The sequence below is a fragment of the Ranitomeya variabilis genome, chromosome 2, assembly GCF_051348905.1.
Source record: "Ranitomeya variabilis isolate aRanVar5 chromosome 2, aRanVar5.hap1, whole genome shotgun sequence".
NCBI classification, from domain to species: Eukaryota; Metazoa; Chordata; class Amphibia; order Anura; family Dendrobatidae; genus Ranitomeya; species Ranitomeya variabilis.
This window is the reverse complement of record NC_135233.1, coordinates 371877606-371898794: the sequence shown is the minus strand read 5'-3', so window position 1 is coordinate 371898794 and position 21189 is coordinate 371877606. Positions and strand designations below refer to the sequence as shown.

Here is a 21189-nt window from a genome sequence, read left to right as displayed (position 1 = left end):
CTATTTGTAGGTGGTATATGAAATATAAATATATGTATATATATATGTGTCTCAATGACATATATTTATTTAGACTGTATATATGTTTTTACGAATATTTGAGGCCATGGATCCATTCTATGTCCGTTTAGCAAGCCGGCGAGAAAATCTCGCTGTACGGATGCCATACGGATATACACATGGATAATTTTTGGAGAAAAATCGCATCCTCGCATTGAATACAGATCACTGTTCAGGAAATTTTCTGCGTATCTCGGCCATCAAAAACGGACCGTATTTTTATACGTTGTGTATGACTCCAGCCTAAGAAACCAACTTTAGCACCGTCTGATGAAATCCCTTGAAAGATCTTTTTCAGGCCAACGATACTGAGGTTCTATCCTAAAGATCTTTAGGTCTTACTAAAGTGAACCAGAACTGAGATTCAGGTCTTGTTAACAGCCACTATACAATGTAAAGAGCTGTGCTGTTCCAGCTCGTGATGAGTGAGTGTACTCGTTGCTCGGGTTTTCCAGAGCACGCTCGGGTGGTCTCCGAGTATTTATGACTGCTCAGAGATTTAGTTTTCGTCGCCGCAGCTGAAAGATTTACAGCTGCTAGACAGCTTGAATACGTGGGGATTCCCTAGCAACCAGGCAACCCCCACGTGTACTCAGCCTGGCTAGCAGCTGTAAATCATGCAGCTGCGTAAAAAAAAACTAAATCTCAGAGGACTTACAAATACTCGGAGACCATCCGAGCAACGAGTATACTCGCTCACTAGTTCCAGCTGTTTACATGAGCTGAGAATGGTTGCGCAGTGGGGATGCAGGTGTCAGACCCCAAACCACCAACCCCTTCCTGATGTGATGCTTATGACTGTTAGGGACAGTGGTGGATGCCTAACAGTGACATCTTTCACTCATAGACTAATATTGGATTTGCTTAATCAATACGTTTTGAACTATAGCCATTGGGTGATGGATGCCTTCTAGTCACTGTGCCTACTGTTCAATACGTATGTACTATCATCTGAGTTGTAATTTCATTTTCTTTTTCTCATACGTTTCTAAGTGGAATAATAGAGGAACAATATGAGTTTTAAGACAAAATGCTCGAGAATCAATATATCACAATTAATTACTAATAAAGATGTCAGGAGAGCTGGCAGATCATCTTAAAGCACATTCTTTTTCAGGCATACGATTCATAAGATTAGGTCCCTTTGCCTGTGTCCGTCACATATGTTCAGGAGGTATGTGTCCAACAGTGGCCACGGTCAGGATGGCTGCTGATTAGTGATGGGCGAATGTGCTCGGATAATGTCTTACCCGAGCATGCTTGGGTGTTATCCGAGTATCTCGGGTGTGCTCGTGTATTATGTTTGCTTTTCTGGGGCTGCATGATTTGCGGTTGTTGGACAGTCTGAACACACAGGGATTCCGTAACAAACAGGCAAACCCTGCATGTGTTGAGGCTCCTCTAACATCCTCAAATCATGCAGCCCCAGGGATTAGAGCATAATATACGAGCACTCCCAAGATAACATCCGAGCATGATCAGATATGGCGATATCCGCCCACATTCGCCCATCACTAATGCCGAGGCATCTGTGCACCAGAGGGAGTCATTCTGTAAAAAAAAAAAAATTATATTTGCATGGTATACATAGCCTCTATATAAGGCCGGCGTCACACTAGCGAGTTTTACGGACGTATGAGCGCAGAAAATACATCCGTAAAATAAGCATAACACACGGCCCAATGATTCTCTATGTCCCAGCTCCTATCAGCCGTATTTTACGGATCCGTATTATACGGTCTTCTACGGCCGTAGAAAATCACAGCATGCTGCTTTTGTCACCAGATTGCGCAAAAAAATCGCCAATGAAAGTCTATGGGGGCGAGAAAAATACGGATTACACACGGACCAGCAGTGTGACTTGCGAGAAATACGCAGCGGTGTTCTATAGAAAAGCCGGTAATTCAATTGCCGGCTTTTCATTTCTCCTTCACAAACCCGACAGGATATGAGACATGGTTTACATACAGTAAACCATCTCATATCCCTTTTTTTTTTGCATATTCCACACTACTAATGTTAGTAGTGGACTACAGGTCACCCCGCTTTCCATTCATTCCACGGGGGTTTTACAGGCAGGAGCACTGCTTTAGCAGAGCTCCTGGCTGTAAAATGATTTAACCCCTTCAGATGGATTTACTTCGTGGGACTTGATCTGAGCGACGGAAGGTATGAGATATTGTTGTTTTTTTATTTTTCCTTTGTTACAGAACGAGGGTCTTCAGGTGGATTACCAGTATAATAAAATATTACAACACCCTGTGTCTTTATTTCATTAAAATACTTTTAAATAATGTGTGTGTGTGTGTTTTATTAACCATTTCGTACTATTGGATTAATAATGGATAGGTGTCATAATTGACGCCTCTCCATTATTAATCTGGCTTAATGTCACCTTACAATAGCAAGGTGACATTAACCCTTCATTACCCCATATCCCACCGCTAGACGGGAGTGGGAAGAGAGTGGCCAAGTGCCAGAATAGGCGCATCTTCCAGATGTGCCTTTTCTGGGGTGGCTGGGGCAGATGTTTGTAGCCAGGGGTGGGGGCAATAACCATGGACCCTCTTTAGGCTATTAATATTATTAATATCTGCCCTCAGTCACTGGCTTTACCACTCTGGCGGAGAAAATTGCGCGGGAGCCCACGCCATTTTTTTCCGCGATTTAACCCTTTATTTTACAAGCTACAGCGCCCAAATTTTGCACATACACACTACTAACATTAGTAGTGTGGAATATGAAAAAAAAAGGGATATGAGATGGTTTACTGTATGTAAACCATGTCTCATATCCTGTCGGGTTTGGGAAGGAGAAATGAAAAGCTGGCAATTGAATTACCGGCTTTTCACATATCTCGCGCTGAATTAAATATAAATACAGTATATATATATGTGTGTGTCTCAATGACATATATATATATATATATATACATACTGTATATATGTTTTAACGAACATTTGAGCACATAAATCCATTAGATGTTGGTTTTGCAAGCCTGCGAGAAAATATCGCAGTACGGATGCCATACGGATTACATACGGAGGATGCCATGCGCAAAATACGCTGCCACACCCTGTCTACGGATGACATACGGATCACTATTTTGGGAACATTTTTGCGTATTACGGCCGTAATAAACGGACCGTATTTACATACGCTGAGTGTGACGCCGGCCTAAAAGTGCAGTCAAAAACAGCATGCAGATGCTTACTGGCCAAAAGCAGACCAAAATAACAATTTTGACTTTCATCTGGTAAATGGGGGACTATGGCAACGATACAGTATACATCGGGAAAAGCTCCAGATACATACTGTAGGCTAAGGGCACAAATGTAGTGTGTATATGACCTTCAAAACAGTTTAATGAAAAATGTTCACAGACATGAATGCCCACATGTACAAAATAACAGTTTATTAACCCCTTCACAACATCTGCCATAAAAGTATGTTGCACATGGTAAGTGGGAGTATGGAGCAGGCTCCTCCAATGAGCCCGCCCCATACCTGGCAGGTGATGTCTATGTATTACAGCCAGGACCTGTCGCTAACAATCGTGGGTGGAACAATGGTGAACTGTCAATACAGCGGCATTTAACATGCACCAAGATGCCCCCCGTTTCTCATTTTCTTCGCCCATCAGCGCTCCCATGACGTGATCGTGGGCCGCCGATTGGTTGACATGACAGCCGGGGGTCGGCTGATGACCCCTGTGCCTGTCATTAAGGAGCTACTGTAAAACCATGCATGTGGCCGGACTTCAAAACAGACCGTGATTCCTGCTGTATACAGCGCATCGCTGTATATAGAACAACTGATCGGACGATTGTATGTTCAAGTCCCCAAGGGCTAACAATAACCGTAAAAAGTAAAAAAAAAAAAAGAAAAACACCCCAAAAAGCTAAAAATTCAAATCACTCTTTTTCCCCCCCTTGAAAGTAAAGATATGAAAAAAAGAAAAAAAAGAAATACACATACTGTATTTTACGAATTATAAGATGCACTGGACTATAAGACTCATCCCGAATTTTGGGTCGAACAAAAAGGAAAACATTTTTTAATAAAATGGTGGTGCATCTTATAGTCCACTTTTAGTGTAGCTTAACCCCTTCCCGACATGTGACGGAATAGTACGTCACATGTCGGGACCCCCGCTTTGATGTGCGCTCCGGCGGTGAGCGCACATCAAAGTCGCGACATGTCAGCTGTTTTTTACAGCTGACATGTGCGCGCAATAGCGGCGGGTGAAATCGCGATCACCCGCCGCTATTAACTAGTTAAATGCCGCTGTCAAACGCAGACAGCGGCATTTAACTACCGCATCCGGCCGTGCGGCCGGATATGAGCGCATCGCCGACCCCCGTCACATGATCGGGGGTCGGCGATGCTCCTCCATTGTAACCATAGAGGTCCTTGAGACCTCTATGGTTACTGATTGCCGGTGGCTGTGAGCGCCCCCCTGTGGTCGGCGCTCACAGCACACCTGCATTTTAGCTACATAACAGCGATCTGATGATCGCTGTTATGTAGCAGAGCCGATCGGGCTGTGCCTGCTTCTAGCCTCCCATGGAGGCTATAGAAGCATGGCAAAAGTTAAAAAAAAAAGTTTTTAAAAATGTGAAAAAAATAAAAAAAATATAAAAGTTTAAATCACCCCCCTTTCGCCCCAATCAAAATAAATCAATAAAAAAAAAACCCAACCTACACATATTTGGTATCGCCGCGTTCAGAATCGCCCGATCTATCAATAAAAAAAAAGTATTAACCTGATCGCTAAATGGCGTAATGAGAAAAAAATTTGAAACGCCAGATTTACGTTTTTTTGGTCGCCACGACATTGCATTAAAATGCAATAACGGGCGATCAAAAGAACGTATCTACACTAAAATGCTATCATTAAAAACGCCAGCTCGGCACGCAAAAAATAAGTCCTCACCTGACCCCAGATCACGAAAAATGGAGACGCTACGAGTATCGGAAAATGGCGCAATTTTGTTTTGTTTTGTTTTTTGCAAAGTTTGGATTTTTTTTTCACCACTTAGGTGAAACATAACCTAGTCATGTTAGGTGTCTATGAACTCGTAGTGACCTGGAGAATCATAATGGCAGGTCAGTTTTAGCATTTAGTGAACCTAGCAAAATAGGCAAGCAAAAAACAAGTGTGGGATTGCACTTTTTTTGCAATTTCACTGCACTTGGAATTTTTTTCCCGTTTTCTAGTACACGACATGCTAAAACCAATGATGTCGTTCAAAAGTACAACTCGTCCCGCAAAAAATAAGCCCTCACATGGCCAAATTGACGGAAAAATAAAAAAGTTATGGCTCTGGGAAGGAGGGGAGCGAAAAACGAAAACGGAAAAACGGAAAAAGCTCCGGGGGTGAAGGGGTTAAGGCCGGGTGGAGGGGTGCTATGGTGGAGCGGGGTCCCAGGAGGCAGGGTCGCATATGCAGGAAGCTGACAGTGGTGGCAACAGGAGTGTGGCGATGCTGCGGGCCCCAGGCTGGGAGGAGAGGGTGTTCGGCAATGTGAGGCTGCAGCGGACTGTAGGTTTTCGGAAAATTTTGTGAATCCCCGCACTTCCCATCTTTTCCACTGTGGTGGACTTTGGGAAAATGGCTTCAAGAGGTGGCACATGCGCAGTTTGAGATCTCAGGAACCAAGATCTCAATTTTCAGAGGAAAAAAGTGTGTCTTATAATACGAAAAATATGGTATGTGGTGTTGCCACATTCAGAAAAGTCCAATCTATCAAAATACAAAAAAAACTGTTTTCCCGATCAGTAAACACCGTAAATGGAAAACATTCAAGAACGCCAAAGTTAAGTTTTTTGGGTCACCGCAATTCCAAAAAAAGGCTGTATCAAGCATTCAAAAACCTACATCTATCCCAAAATGGTTCTAATAAAAATGTTGTCTCACCCGCAAAAAATAAGCCATCACACAGCTCCATAGGCCAAAAAAAAATGCGTCAGTGGTCTTGGAAAATAATGACACAAACTACAAATTATTTTGTTACCAATTTTTTTCTTTTTAAACACTCAAATAATAATAATAAAAAAAATGGACATGTTGGGCATCGCTGTAATTGCATTAATGAGGAGAATCATATTGCGAGGTGAATTTTAGCACAAGAGTTACACTTTAAAAAAAATGTCAGAATTGCTTTTTTTTTCCGCAATTTCACCGCACTTGGATTTTCCCATTGTTTTCTTCCGTTCAATGGGATGCATTGTGCGAATCACCTGAGATGACATTGCGGTTGCACGACCGTGACGTCACAAAGGTCCTTCACGCAAAGCATCCCTGGGTACGTACCGGGAGCCGCTGAGGAGATCGGGGGCCGTCGGAAGGTGGGAATAACCATAATTTTTATTTTCTTTTATTATTTTTAACATTCTGTCTTTTACTGTTAATGCTGCATAGGCAGCATTAATAGTAAAAAGTTGGTCACACTTGTCAAGCACTATGCTTCACAAGTGTGACCAACCTGTCAATCACTTTTCCAAGCAATTGTACAATGTATTTTATTACTAAATAAATTATTTAAATTATTATTATATATTTATTATATATATTTTATTATATAAATTATTATTTAAAGTATTTTATTACTAAATAAAATAATTTCTGTAAAAAATTACATGATGTCCCCCCGGAATTTTATTAACCAGAAGAGGGAAAGCCGACAGCTATGTGTGACGCTAGTCACTTCTCACGGCCCAGCCGTAAGTCAGAGTGGAACCGTGACACTATGGACTGATGTTTGTAGCCTGGGAAGGGGGTAATACCCATGGAACTTTCCAGGCTATTAATATCAGCTCACAGATGTATACTTACTCCTGATATGGTTGTTTATTATTTTAATTCTTTTACAGGAGACATTGACTTCAGTGGATTGGGCGTTGCAGTGAGTATACGTCGGACCGGACCGCAGCGGGAACGCCCCTGGGTGAGTATAATATAACCTCTTTTTCTCATCTTTCAGGATACATCGGGGGCTTATCTACAGCATTCCAGAATTCTGTAGATAAGCACCTGATGCTGGTAGTTTGGTTATTAATTATAGGGGAACCCTACATCATTTTTTGTGGAGTCCCCTATTTTAATAACCAGGAAAGGCAAAGTATACAGCTGTGAGCTGATATTAATAGCCTGGGAAGCTCCATCGGTATTACCCCCTTCCCAGGCTAAATATTTGCCTCCAGCTGTCCGCTTTCCCTCTGCAGGTTAATAAAATGTCAGGGGATCCCACGCCATTTTTTTTTCCAGAAAATCATTTATTTAGTAATAAAATACATATGTTGTAAGCTACACAAGCACTGTACTAATTATATATGTCACTGATATCTTTCTATCTATCTGTCTATCTGGAAGTAGTAAAAAACGGAAGGCAGCACTCAAAAAAGTAGTTTCAAAATAAGGTGGACTTTATTAGGTCCACATGGCGTGGCCTGTCTATCTGTCTATTTATTCTATTCTGTTGGGTCACGCTGTGATTTTACTGTATGCTGCAGATGGATTGCCGGCTTTTCAAAGGACATTGGTGTGTAAAAATCAGACGGCATTTGTATGATCTGAGTGTTGTGTGATTTTTTTCTCACGCCCATTGACTTCTACTGCCGAATGCGATACGATTTCCGATTACAATCGCAGCATGCTGCAATTTTTTTCTAGTCCGATCGTGATCCGATTCATGCTGGAAATTAAATCTCAGATTAACACTCAATGATAGAATAGCACTGGTCATAATGCAGTCCGATTTTTAATCGGGTTGCATTCGTCTGATTCAATCACAAGTGGGAGGGAGCCCTTAGCAGGAAAACTGATCACATTTGACGTTAAAATTAGTTGAAAGCGGAAAAATGCATATACAAAAAAAAGTGGCGAAAAATGTTGGTCTGTTTCTTTACATAGTTTCTGTTTCCTTTTTTTTATGCCAGAATAATTCACATTGAAAAATTCCAGGAGAACAAACCATTCAAAATCGGCAATAAAAAAAAAAATCAATCCACAGCAGAAAAAAGGCTGAAACTGAAGTGTCTTGGGCTGACACATAGGGTTTTTTTTTTTTAAGTCTTCAAAATCCACATCGAATAATATTTTAAGTGTTTTTTTGTGTGTATATTGAAGCTGATCATCTTCAAAATCTGTGATAAAAAACTCAAAGAGGATCTGCTTCAAAATCCTTGTACAAAAAAAAAAGTAGTGTGAACAATACCTCCCTAAAAGGAGAAGATACTTTATGAGCATTGATATGATTTTGCAAGAGCGGGCATCAGAGACGCCGCAGGTCTGCATCCATTCTGCTGTATCCCACCTCCCATTGGCCTGTCTCATGGATGACACAAGGCTCTGCACACAGACACACGGCCCCCTCCCACGCATCTCTCCATTCATAAAGAAATATCAGTGCGCAGGGAAAAAAAACACTCCTCACCAGGACTCCGCAGAAGGACCAGGGCACTCACAGAGGGAGAGCATGGCACCGAGGGGAGGCGAGGGACAAAATTAGACAGCGCAAGAATATATCACATGGATAGAGACTGTCGGGTAGCAGCGACGTACGGCAGCGGTCATTTAGAACTACGTACTGTATGAAGATCTGTATTACTTTCTGCAAATATTATCTCACTTTATGCAACTATATTTGCACATTAACCCTTACAGTGCATGCAAATCTACCCGCCGCAGTCTTGCGGACACCTGTTGCATGCACCCATAGATATCCTATATGCATGTAAGTGTATGGTCGGTCACCTAGTATAAGAGGGGGTACTTTCGAGTGGTAGCATTGTATTGTGCATTGACGCAACTGCTGCCATATCATCGAGCGGTCATCTTCATGTGTTAGTCTAAGCACAGGATGGTGATCACTGGACTTCATGTTTTTCTGCTCCTGGTCGCTGTCTCAGGTAAGCTCGCAAATTATATTGGTATTGTTGTATGATTCTTTTTATTACCTGTTTGCTATCTCCTTTTCTCCAACCCCCCCTCCGACACCGCCACTTCTGACCTCACTAACCATTTCCTGTATCTAGACTGTGATTCTGTTGCCAAGGAAACGCAAAAAAAAACGTCATCTGAAGGCAGAATCTAATGAGTAAAGTACATTATCGTCTGTTTAGTACGTGCGGAGTGACAGCATTCAGATGAAAGAAGTCATGTTAGAGGCGACATTGAGGTTGTGCGTCGGTGAAAAGCACCATGGAAACTGAAGATGTGGTCTGCAACCCAAGACTTGATGAACTACATCTCTCAAAATGCAACTGGTAGCGCTAAAAAGACCCCACATGGCTTTTATAACCTCATAGTTGCATTATCTTGTGTCAATATAACTATTAACCCATTGAAAGCCCGGCTCACAGAGTGTCTTCAGCGTGCTCAAAAAATATTTTTGAGTCCCCGCAGCTGCATGTCTCGCGGCTGTTCGACAGCCCCAACAAATGCAAGGATTACCTGTTTGATAGTCAACCCCTGCATGCGTTGCGGCTGTCGAACATCCACGAGACAGGCAACCGCGGGGACTCAAACATATATTTCCAACACGCCGAAGTCACCCGGTTAGCACACGAGCATGGTTAACACCTTATCCCAGCACGTTCGCTCGTCACTAATGGGGATCTAGTTTCACATCCACAGCAGCAATCTTGAATGAGTGTCAGCTCTTGGAGTTATATGTTCCATATATCAAAATGGTGATACAGAGGAAAGAACCCCAAATTTTATCCCTATTTAGCCAGCCATAAAACGTAACCTCTATTATTATTAAAATGAGCTGGGTGATAATAGAAATACTTGTTAAAAAAATATATATTTATGTCCCTAGTCTGCTTTTAATAAATTCTGAATAGGAAGTACTATTGCCTATATTAATGAATGATAAGAACCCGGATTGCCATCACTATCTAAAAGAACAGGACATGTATTTAGCAGACACGTCCCCCCAACATGTTTCACCGCAGATGCGGCGTCATCAAGGGATAGGACAATAGTATGAATGGCAGACAGTGATACTATTGTCCACCCAGTAGTGGACCAATTTGACCATCATATGGTGTTAATATCAGATTATTATTGCTATAGCATGGAAATATTGCATTTCCATGGTTATGTGTTGTCCCAGGTATGGGCTAGAGACGACTGTCTGCCTTAGGGACAGTTATCTTCACGTTTGATGTAGCACATATATGCTAATGAGGAAGAACACCTTAAAAGTTTGCTTTTTCAGAAAAAGTTAGCTAGTCGCTAATTAACTTATAAAGTGGTATATATACAGTATATATATATATATATATATATATACTGTATATATATATATATATATACACACATACAGTGGGTACGGAAAGCATTTAGACCCCTTTAAATTTTTCACTCTTTGTTTCATTGCAGCCATTTGGTGAATTCAGAAAAGTTCATTTTATTTCACATTAAAGGGAACCTGTCACTTGAATCTGGCGGGACCGGTTTTGGGTCATATGGGCGGGGTTTTCGGGTGTTTGATTCACCCTTTCCTTACCCTTTCCTTTGATTCACCCTTTCCTTATCTCTGTCCTCCGGATTACACGCCTGCGCAAGGCAATATTGCCTTGCGCAGGCATGTAATCCGGAGGACAGAGAATGAACTTCAATCCAATATTGCGGACAGCATGCAGCCAGCGGGTAAGGAAAGGGTGAATCAAACACCCGAAAACCCCGCCCATATGACCCAAAACCGGTCCCGCCAAATTCAGGTGACAGGTTCCCTTTAATGTACACTCTGCACCCCATCTTGACAGAAGAAAGCAGAAACATAGACATTTTTGCAAATTTAATAACAAAGTAAAACTGAAATATCACATGGTCATAAGTATTCAGATCCTTTGCTCAGACACTCATATTTAAGTCACATGCTGTCCATTTCCTTGTGATCCTCCTTGAGATGGTTCTACTCCTTCATTGGAGTCCAGCTGTGTTTAGTTAAACTGATAGGACTTGATTTGGAAAAGCACACACCTGTCTGTATAACACCTCACAGCTCACAGTGCATGTCAGACCAAATAAGAATCATGAGGCCAACGGAACTGGCCAAAGAGCTCAGAGACAGAATTGTGACAAGGCACAGATCTGGCCAAGGTTACAACAGAATATCTGCAGTACTCAAGATTCCTAAGAGCACAGTAGCCTCCATAACCCTTAAATGGAAGAAGTTTGGGACCACCAGAAGTCTTCCTAGACCTGACCGTCCAGCCAAACTGAGCAATCATGGGAGAAGAGCCTTGGTGAGAGAGGTAAAGAAGAACCCCAAGATCACTGTGGCTGATCTCCAGAGATGCAGTAGGGAGATGGGAGAAAGTTCCACAAAGTCAACTGTCACTGCAGCCCTCCACCAGTCCGGCCTTTATGGCTTAAATAACTTTACACCTTGAGGTTGTGGTCATAGTTTAAATGCTGCGTTTTTTTCTGATGTTTTTTATCTTCGTGTTTTTTTTTGCAGGTGTCCACACCATAACATTTAATAATAATATTTTCTGATTCTTGCATTTTGCTGTGATTTTTTTGTTGCATTTTCCATTTTATTTGATTCTTTTTTTATGCAAGTTATTTTTTTTGTACAACAGAAAAGCTTTGATCCGGCACTTTAAGTCTTGAAAAGAGAGCTTTCTGGTGAACGAACATTCGTCTCATAGCTACCACATGTATGGTCAGCTTTAGGGCTCATACCTATCACTGTTAAAAGAAAACTTGTTCCATTTCGGTCCAGAAAAGTGGGACGAGTGTCATGCAGGTGGCATGCAATTTTCATGCGAGTACAATCCAGTTTTTAACATGCAGCAGCGGATTTACATACATATATAAACGCTACTTAAAAAATAAAGGGAACACTAAAATCCCACATCCTAGATATCACTGAATGAAATATTCCAGTTGTAAATCTTTATTCATTACATAGTGAAATGTGTTGAGAACAGTAAAACCTAAAAATTATCAACGTAAATCACAACTAATATCCCACGGAGGTCTAGAGTTGGAATGATGCTCAAAGTCAAAGTTGAGAATGAAGTTACAGGCTGATCCAACTTCAGTGGAAATACCTCAAGACAAGGAAATGATGCTCAGTAGTGTGTGTGGCCACCACGTGCCTGTAGTGCCTGTATAACCTCCCTACAATGCCTGGGCATGCTCCTGATGAGGCGGCGGATAGTCTCCTAAGGGATCTCCTCCCAGACCTGGATTAAAGCATCCGCCAACTCCTGGACAGTCTGTGATGCAACGTGACGTTGGTGAATGGTTTGAGACATGATGTCCCAGATGTATTCAATCGGGTTCAGGTCTGGGGAATGGGCGGGCCAGTCCATAGCTTCAATGCCTTCATCATGCAGGAACTGCTGACACACTCCAGCCACATGAGGTCTGGCATTGTCCTGCATTAGGAGGAACCCAGGGCCAACCGCACCAGCATATGGTCTCACAAGAGGTCTGAGGAGCTCATCTCGGTACCTTATGGCAGTCAGGCTACCTCTGGTGAGCACATGGAGGGCTGTGTGGCCCTCCAAAGAAATGCCATGCCACACCATTACTGACCCATTGCCAAACCCGTCATGCTGAAGGATGTTGCAGGCAGCAGATCGCTCTCCATGGCATCTCCAGACTCTGTCACATCTGTCACATGTGCTCAGTGTGAACCTGCTTTCATCTGTGAAGAGTACAGGGTGTCAGTGGTGAATTTGCCAATCCTGGTGTTCTGTGGCAAATGCCAAGCGTCCTGCACGGTGTTGGGCTGTGAGCACAACCCCCATCTGTGGACATTGGGCACTCATCATCCTCATGGAGTCGGTTTCTAACCGTTTGTGCAGACACATGCACATTTGTGGCCTGCTGGAGGTCATTTTGCAGGGCTCTGGCAGTGCTTCTGTTCCTCCTTGCACAAAGGCGGACGTAGTGGTCCTGCTGCTGGGTTGTTGCCCTCCTACATCCCCCTCCACTTCTCCTGGTGTACTGGTCTATCTCCTGGTAGCGCCACCAGCCTGTGGACACTACGCTGACAGACACAGAAAACCTTCTTGGCACAGCTCGCATTGATGTGCCATCCTGGATGAGCTGCACTATCTGAGCCACTTGTGTGGGTTGTAGAGTCCGTCTCATGCTACCACAAGTGTGAAAGCACAACCAACATTCAAAAGTGACCAAAACATCAGCCAGAAAGCATTGGTACTGAGATGTGGTATGTGGTCCTCATCTGCAGAACCACTCCTTTATTGAGGGTGTCTTGATAATTGCCAATAATTTCCATCTGTTGTCTATTCCGACTTCCTAAGTGGACAGTTTGATTTCACAGACGTTTGATTTACTTGGAGTTATATTGTGTTGTTTAAGTGTTCTCTTTATTTTTTTTGAGCAGTATATATATATATACGGGTATATATATATGTGTATATATATGTCGGGTCACGCTGTGATTTTACTGTACGCGACTTATGAATTGCCGACTTTCAAAGGACATTGGTGTGTAAAAATCGGAAGGCACACGCTTGGTCTGAATGCCGTGCAATTTTTTTCTTTTACCCAATGACTTGTATTGGCTAGTCTCATCTGATATACGCGGCCATTCGCAGCATGCTGCAATATTTTTTTCATGCGAGCTGACCAAAAAATATTGCAGATAGGCTGGGACTCATAGAATAATATTGGTCAGAGTGCAATCTTATTTTTTTTATTGGATTGCACTCGTCCGTTTTCCTCCCGGATGAGTATGAGCCCATAGGCTTTTCCTCTAAAGGTTCCCCTTGCTTTACACTTCAGCTTTGCCCATTTAGCTCTATCTATATTTTCCATCTGATATACAGCTATGAATTGAAACATTTACTATGTTATAGAGTGCATCTACTTGCAGGGCAAAGTCGCTGTCTTTCGAACCTGGATTGTGTTATGAAGAACAGAGAAATGTGCCCTCCAGGCAGCCAAAAATGTGGCCCCTGCATATCCAACTTTGAGGAATCAAGTTTTGGAAAATGTGAATTAAAAGGTAATATTAGTCTTGCATGTTGTTGTCCATAGGGGGCAGCGTTGCCTTAGATTTTACTCTGCTCGGCAGAAGTCGATCAATATGACCTGGCGATCTGACTGCAGCCGTAGGTCTTTTCTCTGGGCCATTATGATATAGCCATGGTGAAGAGCTCATGTGATGAAGTCAGAGCACAATCACTTTTCACCTATTGTGTCCCCCCATTTCCTTGTAGATTGTAAGCTTGCGAGCAGGGACCTCACTCCTAATGTCACTGTTTAAATTGTCTTAACTCGTACCGAATTTATTGTTTGTACATGTCCCCGCTTAATTGTAAAGTGCTGCGGAATATGTTGGCGCTATATAAATAAAAATTATTATTGTTATTATTATTATTATTATAGCACCCTTGTGCTGTAAATTGAGCCAGCTCGCTGAATGTTTTTGTGCATTTTCTTCTTTTAGCGAGCCGGAGACTAAAGATCAAGGGACCGGACGCAATGATCGACATCATTCAGGAATACAGGATCAGCAAAGGACATAGAATAAATCCAATGCACACAGGTCAGTATTTCACCCAAAGCGCCCAATCTCCATCCTACTGCCTGATCCTGCCCTTTCAGCCTTTACTCGCTTTCTCTTGCAGAATCCACCAGCACCGCAGCTGCCTCCGTCCATCTTACATCTACTGGAGATAAACCCAAACTTCTCAAAAGTAGCTCCGATGCTCGAGCCCCATCACTGCTCACCTCCACACTCCCACCGCAGATGAAAGATGGGAAGCTGGGCAGGAGGAGGAAGAGCGAGATGAACCAGACAATGTCGCTAAGTAATTTCTGCTCTTTACAGATATTAATCTGGTCATCATATAGAATTCAGGATGTAATGTACAGGAGACACTGCACCAGCAGAATAGTGAGTTCAGCTCTGGGGAATAATACAGGATGTAACTCAGGATCAGTAATGTAATGTACACTCACTGGCCACTTTATTAGGTACACCTGTCCAACTTCTTGTTAACACTTAATTTCTAATCAGCCAATCACATGGCGGCAACTCAGTGCATTTAGGCATGTAGACATGGTCAAGACAATCTCCTGCAGTTCAAACCGAGCATCAGTATGGGGAAGAAAGGTGATTTGAGTGCCTTTGAACGTGGCATGGTTGTTGGTGCCAGAAGGGCTGGTCTGAGTATTTCAGAAACTGCTGATCTACTGGGATTTTCACGCACAACCATCTCTAGGGTTTACAGAGAATGGTCCGAAAACGAAAAAAAATCCAGTGAGCGGCAGTTCTGTGGGCGGAAATGCCTTGTTGATGCCAGAGGTCAGAGGAGAATGGGCAGACTGGTTCGAGCTGATAGAAAGGCAACAGTGACTCAAATCGCCACCCGTTACAACCAAGGTAGGCCTAAGAGCATCTCTGAACGCACAGTGCGTCGAACTTTGAGGCAGATGGGCTACAGCAGCAGAAGACCACACCGGGTACCACTCCTTTCAGCTAAGAACAGGAAACTGAGGCTACAATTTGTACAAGCTCATCGAAATTGGACAGTAGAAGATTGGAAAAACGTTGCTTGGTCTGATGAGTCTCGATTTCTGCTGCGACATTCGGATGGTAGGGTCAGAATTTGGCGTAAACAACATGAAAGCATGGATCCATCCTGCCTTGTATGGAGCATCTTTGGGATGTGCAGCCGACAAATCTGCGGCAACTGTGTGATGCCATCATGTCAATATGGACCAAAATCTCTGAGGAATGCTTCCAGCACCTTGTTGAATCGATGCCACGAAGAATTGAGGCAGTTCTGAAGGCAAAAGGGGGTCCAACCCGTTACTAGCATGGTGTACCTAATAAAGTGGCCGGTGAGTGTATGTACACAGTGACTGCACCAGCAGAATAGTGAGTGCAGCTCTGGGGTATAATACAGGATGTAACTCAGGATCAGTAATGTAATGTATGTACACAGTGACTGCACCAGCAGAATAGTGAGTGTGGCTCTGGGGTATAATACAGGATGTAACTCAGGATCAGTAATGTAATATGTGTACACAGTGACTGCACCAGCAGAATAGTGAGTTCAGCTCTGGAGTGTTACTTATTTCAGCATCTCACCTTCCATCACATTGTTCTTGTATATTGTGTTTTTTGTTTCAGCTCTGATAGTTATCTGCAGCCTGACCGCTTTATCTGGAATACTTGTTGTGGCAATGTGTTGGTACAGGTACGTAATGCAAAAAGTTTGATGCTAAAAAAAATAAAATAAATTGCCAAGTTCTTTGGAGATAAGTGGCACAAGACTAGCGGCAGTGTTAGGGCTCATTATACATTTTACATCCATATTATGGCCATAAATAATAACTCTACAATTAGTCCACAGAGAGAGATTAATAGCGTTATTTGCATCTCTCATGGCACCAGGGCTTATCATTCAGTGCTTATCTTACACCTATGGCTTCTAGTTATTAATGTGGATTTTATGCAGATTATTCCTCACTATAGCCTGATTTTACCCATTAATCTGTATTCTCCATGTTTATTCAGGCTGCAAAAAGAAGTCAGGCTGGCACAAGAGATGGCCTATACAGCCTGTAAGGGCAGCAGGCAGCACCCGTGCCAGAGGGTAAGACATGGTCCACACCAAACTGTATACAAAAGGGCCGATTCAGTATTACACTTGCACCTTTTTTGTCTCTTTTTTGGTGTTTTTCTCACTTATTTTTCTTTTGTGCCTTATTCTTGTCAATTTTATTCATTTTTTGTTTGTCATTGGGGGTTGGGTTGAGAGCTATCAGATGTTTTAAAGGACTAGGTGTCTCGTGCCTCCTGGTCCATCCCGCCCCCGACACTGACTGTATATTGATAGAAAGCTGTCAGTGTACATAGAAAGTGGCCAGTTTTCCATGTGGGTGCAGTAATATTCCTATGGGCATCCATGCCTGTGGGCTTTTTTTCTGGTCATCACCTCATACAATGGATTATAAATCCTATAATTTTATTTTTTCTCCTTCCCATCAGTCACCGGATCAGATGTCTCATTATAAACAGCATTATAGTGCTCAGAAGAAGCACTTCCAGGTGCAGGAGAGGTAAGGAACAGAGTGCGAATGAGCGTCAGTCACCAGCATGATGGTCTCTTGTCTTCTAATCTAATAATTCCCATTACTCCCAGAAGCTCAGAGAAGAAGCCCTGCCATCAACTGTCCACCGACTCGGAGGCAGACGGGGAAGAATTTGCCATCTACGAGTGTCCAGGACTTGCCCCAGTGCGTAAAGCCATGAAAGTCCCCCTCTAATAAATACTTCTCTAAACCAAGTACTAATCAAACGTGTCCTATTTTTTTCTCTACAGACAGGAGAGATGGAAGTCCACAATCCTCTATTCGACCCATCACGGACCAAGCAGTGAGAAAGTGAAATACAGACATCATATATCTTACAGGCTATATTTATTTAGTGTATCGGCGAGCGTCCCCCAGTTATGTGCATTAAACTCTCAGTATAGTGGACATGTCGTTATTTCCATTCCTCCCGGCCCTGACCATTCTGACAGCTTCTCCTCAGTCACTGCTTCAATTGGTTAAATATACCTTCAATCAACATCTTCTGTAATGATCTTATTCTGAGCAGACATAGGGAGCGACCAGTCTCATAAGGCACAGTCGTTAATGTGAAAAGGATTCTGCAATATTTTTTAAAGTCAATTACCGCACTGTCCAAACAATAGGGTTCATGGCACTTCATCCAATCAATTACGCCCATCCTTTGGCTACCAATTACTGTCCAAAGTAAAGAGAGATCCATCATGAATTAAAGACTTTATTAATAATAATAAAAACAAAAAGCCATTAAAATCACAGAGTGACTCATGAAAGCGACACTGCTGTATCCTGATAAAGATAATATTATATTACTGCTGATATAGAGCGAGGTGATAAAAAAATAAGGTGCTGTATAGACAGTCAAGTGACTCATCCGCAAGATTAATCACATATCCAATACACCTTATAAACTAGAATGTGCACATGTAATACGATAATAATAATGATACGCCTAATCCTATCCTAGGTTTACATTGGGTAAACTTAACTATCCCATATCTAGAGTACAAAGGATACACAGTACCAACTCCGACGCCCCTGGAAGAAACTAGTGGCGAAACGCGCGTTGTAGTGTGGGGATGCCACATCTGATCTCTACTGACTATTCTTGCATTTTTGCTACATATAAGTAAAATTTCATGAGCTATTTGATACTTTATAGATTACCATAATATACCCGTTGAGACATGGTTGTTCCATTCCAATACTCAGGATAGTTATCCCTTTCATCGTCAATCTGGTTATGTGATGGCATTATTTGATACTATATATGCTTTGTAGTACTCTAGATATGGGATTCTTATGTTTACCCAATGAAAACCTAACAGTATCAGTATTTACTGCTTGGGTTTTGTTCCCTTCCTTTTTTGTCTGGTAGATTTCATTGTCAGTTGGTATCACATGTGCACATTCTAGCTTATTTTTGATAATCACTTCTGGCTATAGCATCAGTAATATAATATCATTATCTTTGGCCAGATACCGCAGTGTCCCCTCCATACGGCACTGATTTTTCTTTTCTTTTTTTATCTTCAATAAAGAATTGTTTCTATTTCACGATAGATCTCTTCTTTTTCTTTGGACAGTAATTGATAAAAAAATATTAACTACACCCTTTTATTTCAGCTAAGCGCATCATGTATAGAAATGCAAAGGGAAGGTTCTTTTCAGGTCAGCAGGGGGCGACACTGAGCTGCAAACAGGGAATATATATATATATATATATATATATATATATATATATACACACACACACACACACACATATATATATATATATATATATATATATATATATATATATATACACACATACATACATACATACATACATACATACATACACACACATATATATATATATATATATATATATATATATATATATATACACACACACACATATATATATATATATATATATATATATATACACACATACATACACACACACACACACACACACACACACACACACACAGTACAGACCAAAAGTTTGGACACACCTCATTTAAAGATTTTTCTGTATTTTCATGACTATGAAAATTGTACATTCACACTGAAGGCATCAAAACTATGAATTAACACGTGGAATTATATACTTAACAAGTGTGAAACAACTGAAATTATGTCTTATATTCTAGGTTCTTCAAAGTAGCCACCTTTTGCTTTGATGACGGCTTTGCACACTCTTGGCATTCTCTTGATGAGCTTCAAGAGGTAGTCACCAGGAATGGTTTTCACTTCACAGGTTTGCCCTGTCAGGTTTAATAAGTGGGATTTCTTGCCTTATAAATGGGGTTGGGACCATCAGTTGTGTTGTGCAGAAGTCTGGTGGATACACAGCTGATAGTCCTACTGAATAGACTGTTACAATTGGTATTATGGCAAGAAAAAAGCTGCTAAAGATAAACGAGTGGCCATCATTACTTTAAGAAATGAAGGTCAGCCAGTCCGAAAAATTCAGGATAACTTTGAAAGTGTCCCCAAGTACAGTTGCAAAAACCATCAAGCGCTACGAAGAAACTGGCTCACATGAGGACCGCCCCAGGAAAGGAAGACCAAGAGTCACCTCTGCTTCTGAGGATAAGTTTATCCGAGTCACCAGCCTCAGAAATCGCAGGTTAACAGCAGCTCAGATTAGAGATCAGGTCAATGCCACACAGAGTTCTAGCAGCAGACACATCTCTACAACAACTGTTAAGAGGAGACTTTGTGCAGCAGGCCTTCATGGTAAAATAGCTGCTAGGAAACCACTGCTAAGGACAGGCAACAAGCAGAAGAAACTTATTTGGGCTAAAGAACACAAGGAATGGACATTAGCCAGTGGAAATCTGTGCTTTGGTCTGATGAGTCCAAATTTGAGATCTTTGGTTCCAACCACTGTGTCTTTGTGTGACGCGGAAAAGGTGAACGGATGGACTCTACATGCCTGGTTCCCACCATGAAGCATGGAGGAGGTGTGATGGTGTGGGGGTGCTTTGCTGGTGACACTGTTGGAGATTTATTAAAAATTGAAGGCATACTAAACCAGCATGGCTACCACAGCATCTTGCAGAGGCATGCTATTCCATCCGGTTTGCGTTTAGTTGGACCATCATTTATTTTTCAACAGTACAAGGACCCCAAACACACCCCCAGGCTGTGTAAGGGCTATTTGACCAAGGAGGAGAGTGATGGGTGCTACGCCAGATGACCTGGCCTCCACAGTCACCAGACCTGAACCCAATCGAGATGGTTTGGGGTGAGCTGGACCGCAGAATGAAGGCAAAAGGGCCAACAAGTGCTAAGCATCTCTGGGAACTCCTTCAAGATTGTTGGAAGACCATTTCCAGTGACTACCTCTTGAAGCTCATCAAGAGAATGCCAAGAGTGTGCAAAGCAGTCATCAAAGCAAAAGGTGGCTACTTTGAAGAACCTAGACTGTATGACATAACAAAAAAGTGTGAAACAACTGAAATTAAGTATATAATTCCACATGTGTTAATTCATAGTTTTGATGCCTTCAGTGTGAATGTAAAATTTTTATAGTCATGAAAATACAGAAAAATCTTTAAATGAGGTGTGTCCAAACTTTTGGTCTGTAAAATATATATATATATATATATATATTATATATGTCTCGACTGTTACATGTTTCTACATTCAGGAAACGCTGCGTTTGACGCTGCGCAGAGCCACAGTGTCAAACACGCAGCGTCCAGATGTTACAGCATAGTGGAGGGGATTTTATGAAATCCCGTCTCCACTATGTGTGGTAACACGCATCCGGCAGCCCTGTGATTCCAGACATGCGGCGCGTCTTTTTAGATCGCAGCATGTCCGTTTACCTTGCGGCGCCGCTGCAAGGTGAAACACAGGGCCCTATGTGTGGGGTGTGATGATTCCGGATGTGTGCAATGAACACATCCGGCATCAAGGGGGCAGAGCAAGTTTGCCGCTCCGTCCAAACCGCCGGCCATCCTGAACGTGGACACGTACCCTTAGGCCTGTTTCACATGGGCGTATTTCACGATCTGTATACAGACTGACCCCGAACTTA

The 21189-nt window shown here is 42.1% G+C and overlaps 1 protein-coding gene across 5 annotated transcripts in view; it reads left to right on the top strand.

The window, feature by feature from the left end:
* LOC143809455 (neural proliferation differentiation and control protein 1-like) overlaps positions 1-17650 on the top strand; it is a 43214-nt gene extending 25564 nt beyond the window's left edge. Inside the window, exons 1-9 of one of the 5 annotated variants that reach the window (XM_077292526.1) lie at positions 8338-8974; positions 13936-14067; positions 14512-14610; positions 14693-14875; positions 16204-16270; positions 16591-16669; positions 17065-17135; positions 17219-17312; positions 17399-17650. In XM_077292526.1, the coding sequence (XP_077148641.1) occupies positions 8926-8974; positions 13936-14067; positions 14512-14610; positions 14693-14875; positions 16204-16270; positions 16591-16669; positions 17065-17135; positions 17219-17312; positions 17399-17455 (831 nt within the window). In that variant the 5' untranslated portion in view covers positions 8338-8925 and the 3' untranslated portion in view covers positions 17456-17650. Of the gene's footprint in view, positions 1-8337; positions 8975-9123; positions 9332-13935; positions 14068-14511; positions 14611-14692; positions 14876-16203; positions 16271-16590; positions 16670-17064; positions 17136-17218; positions 17313-17398 lie in introns of those variants that run through there. The other 4 variants (XM_077292529.1, XM_077292528.1, XM_077292531.1 and 1 more) reach the window with 4 other exon arrangements.
* The last annotated feature ends 3539 nt before the right edge of the window (positions 17651-21189 follow it).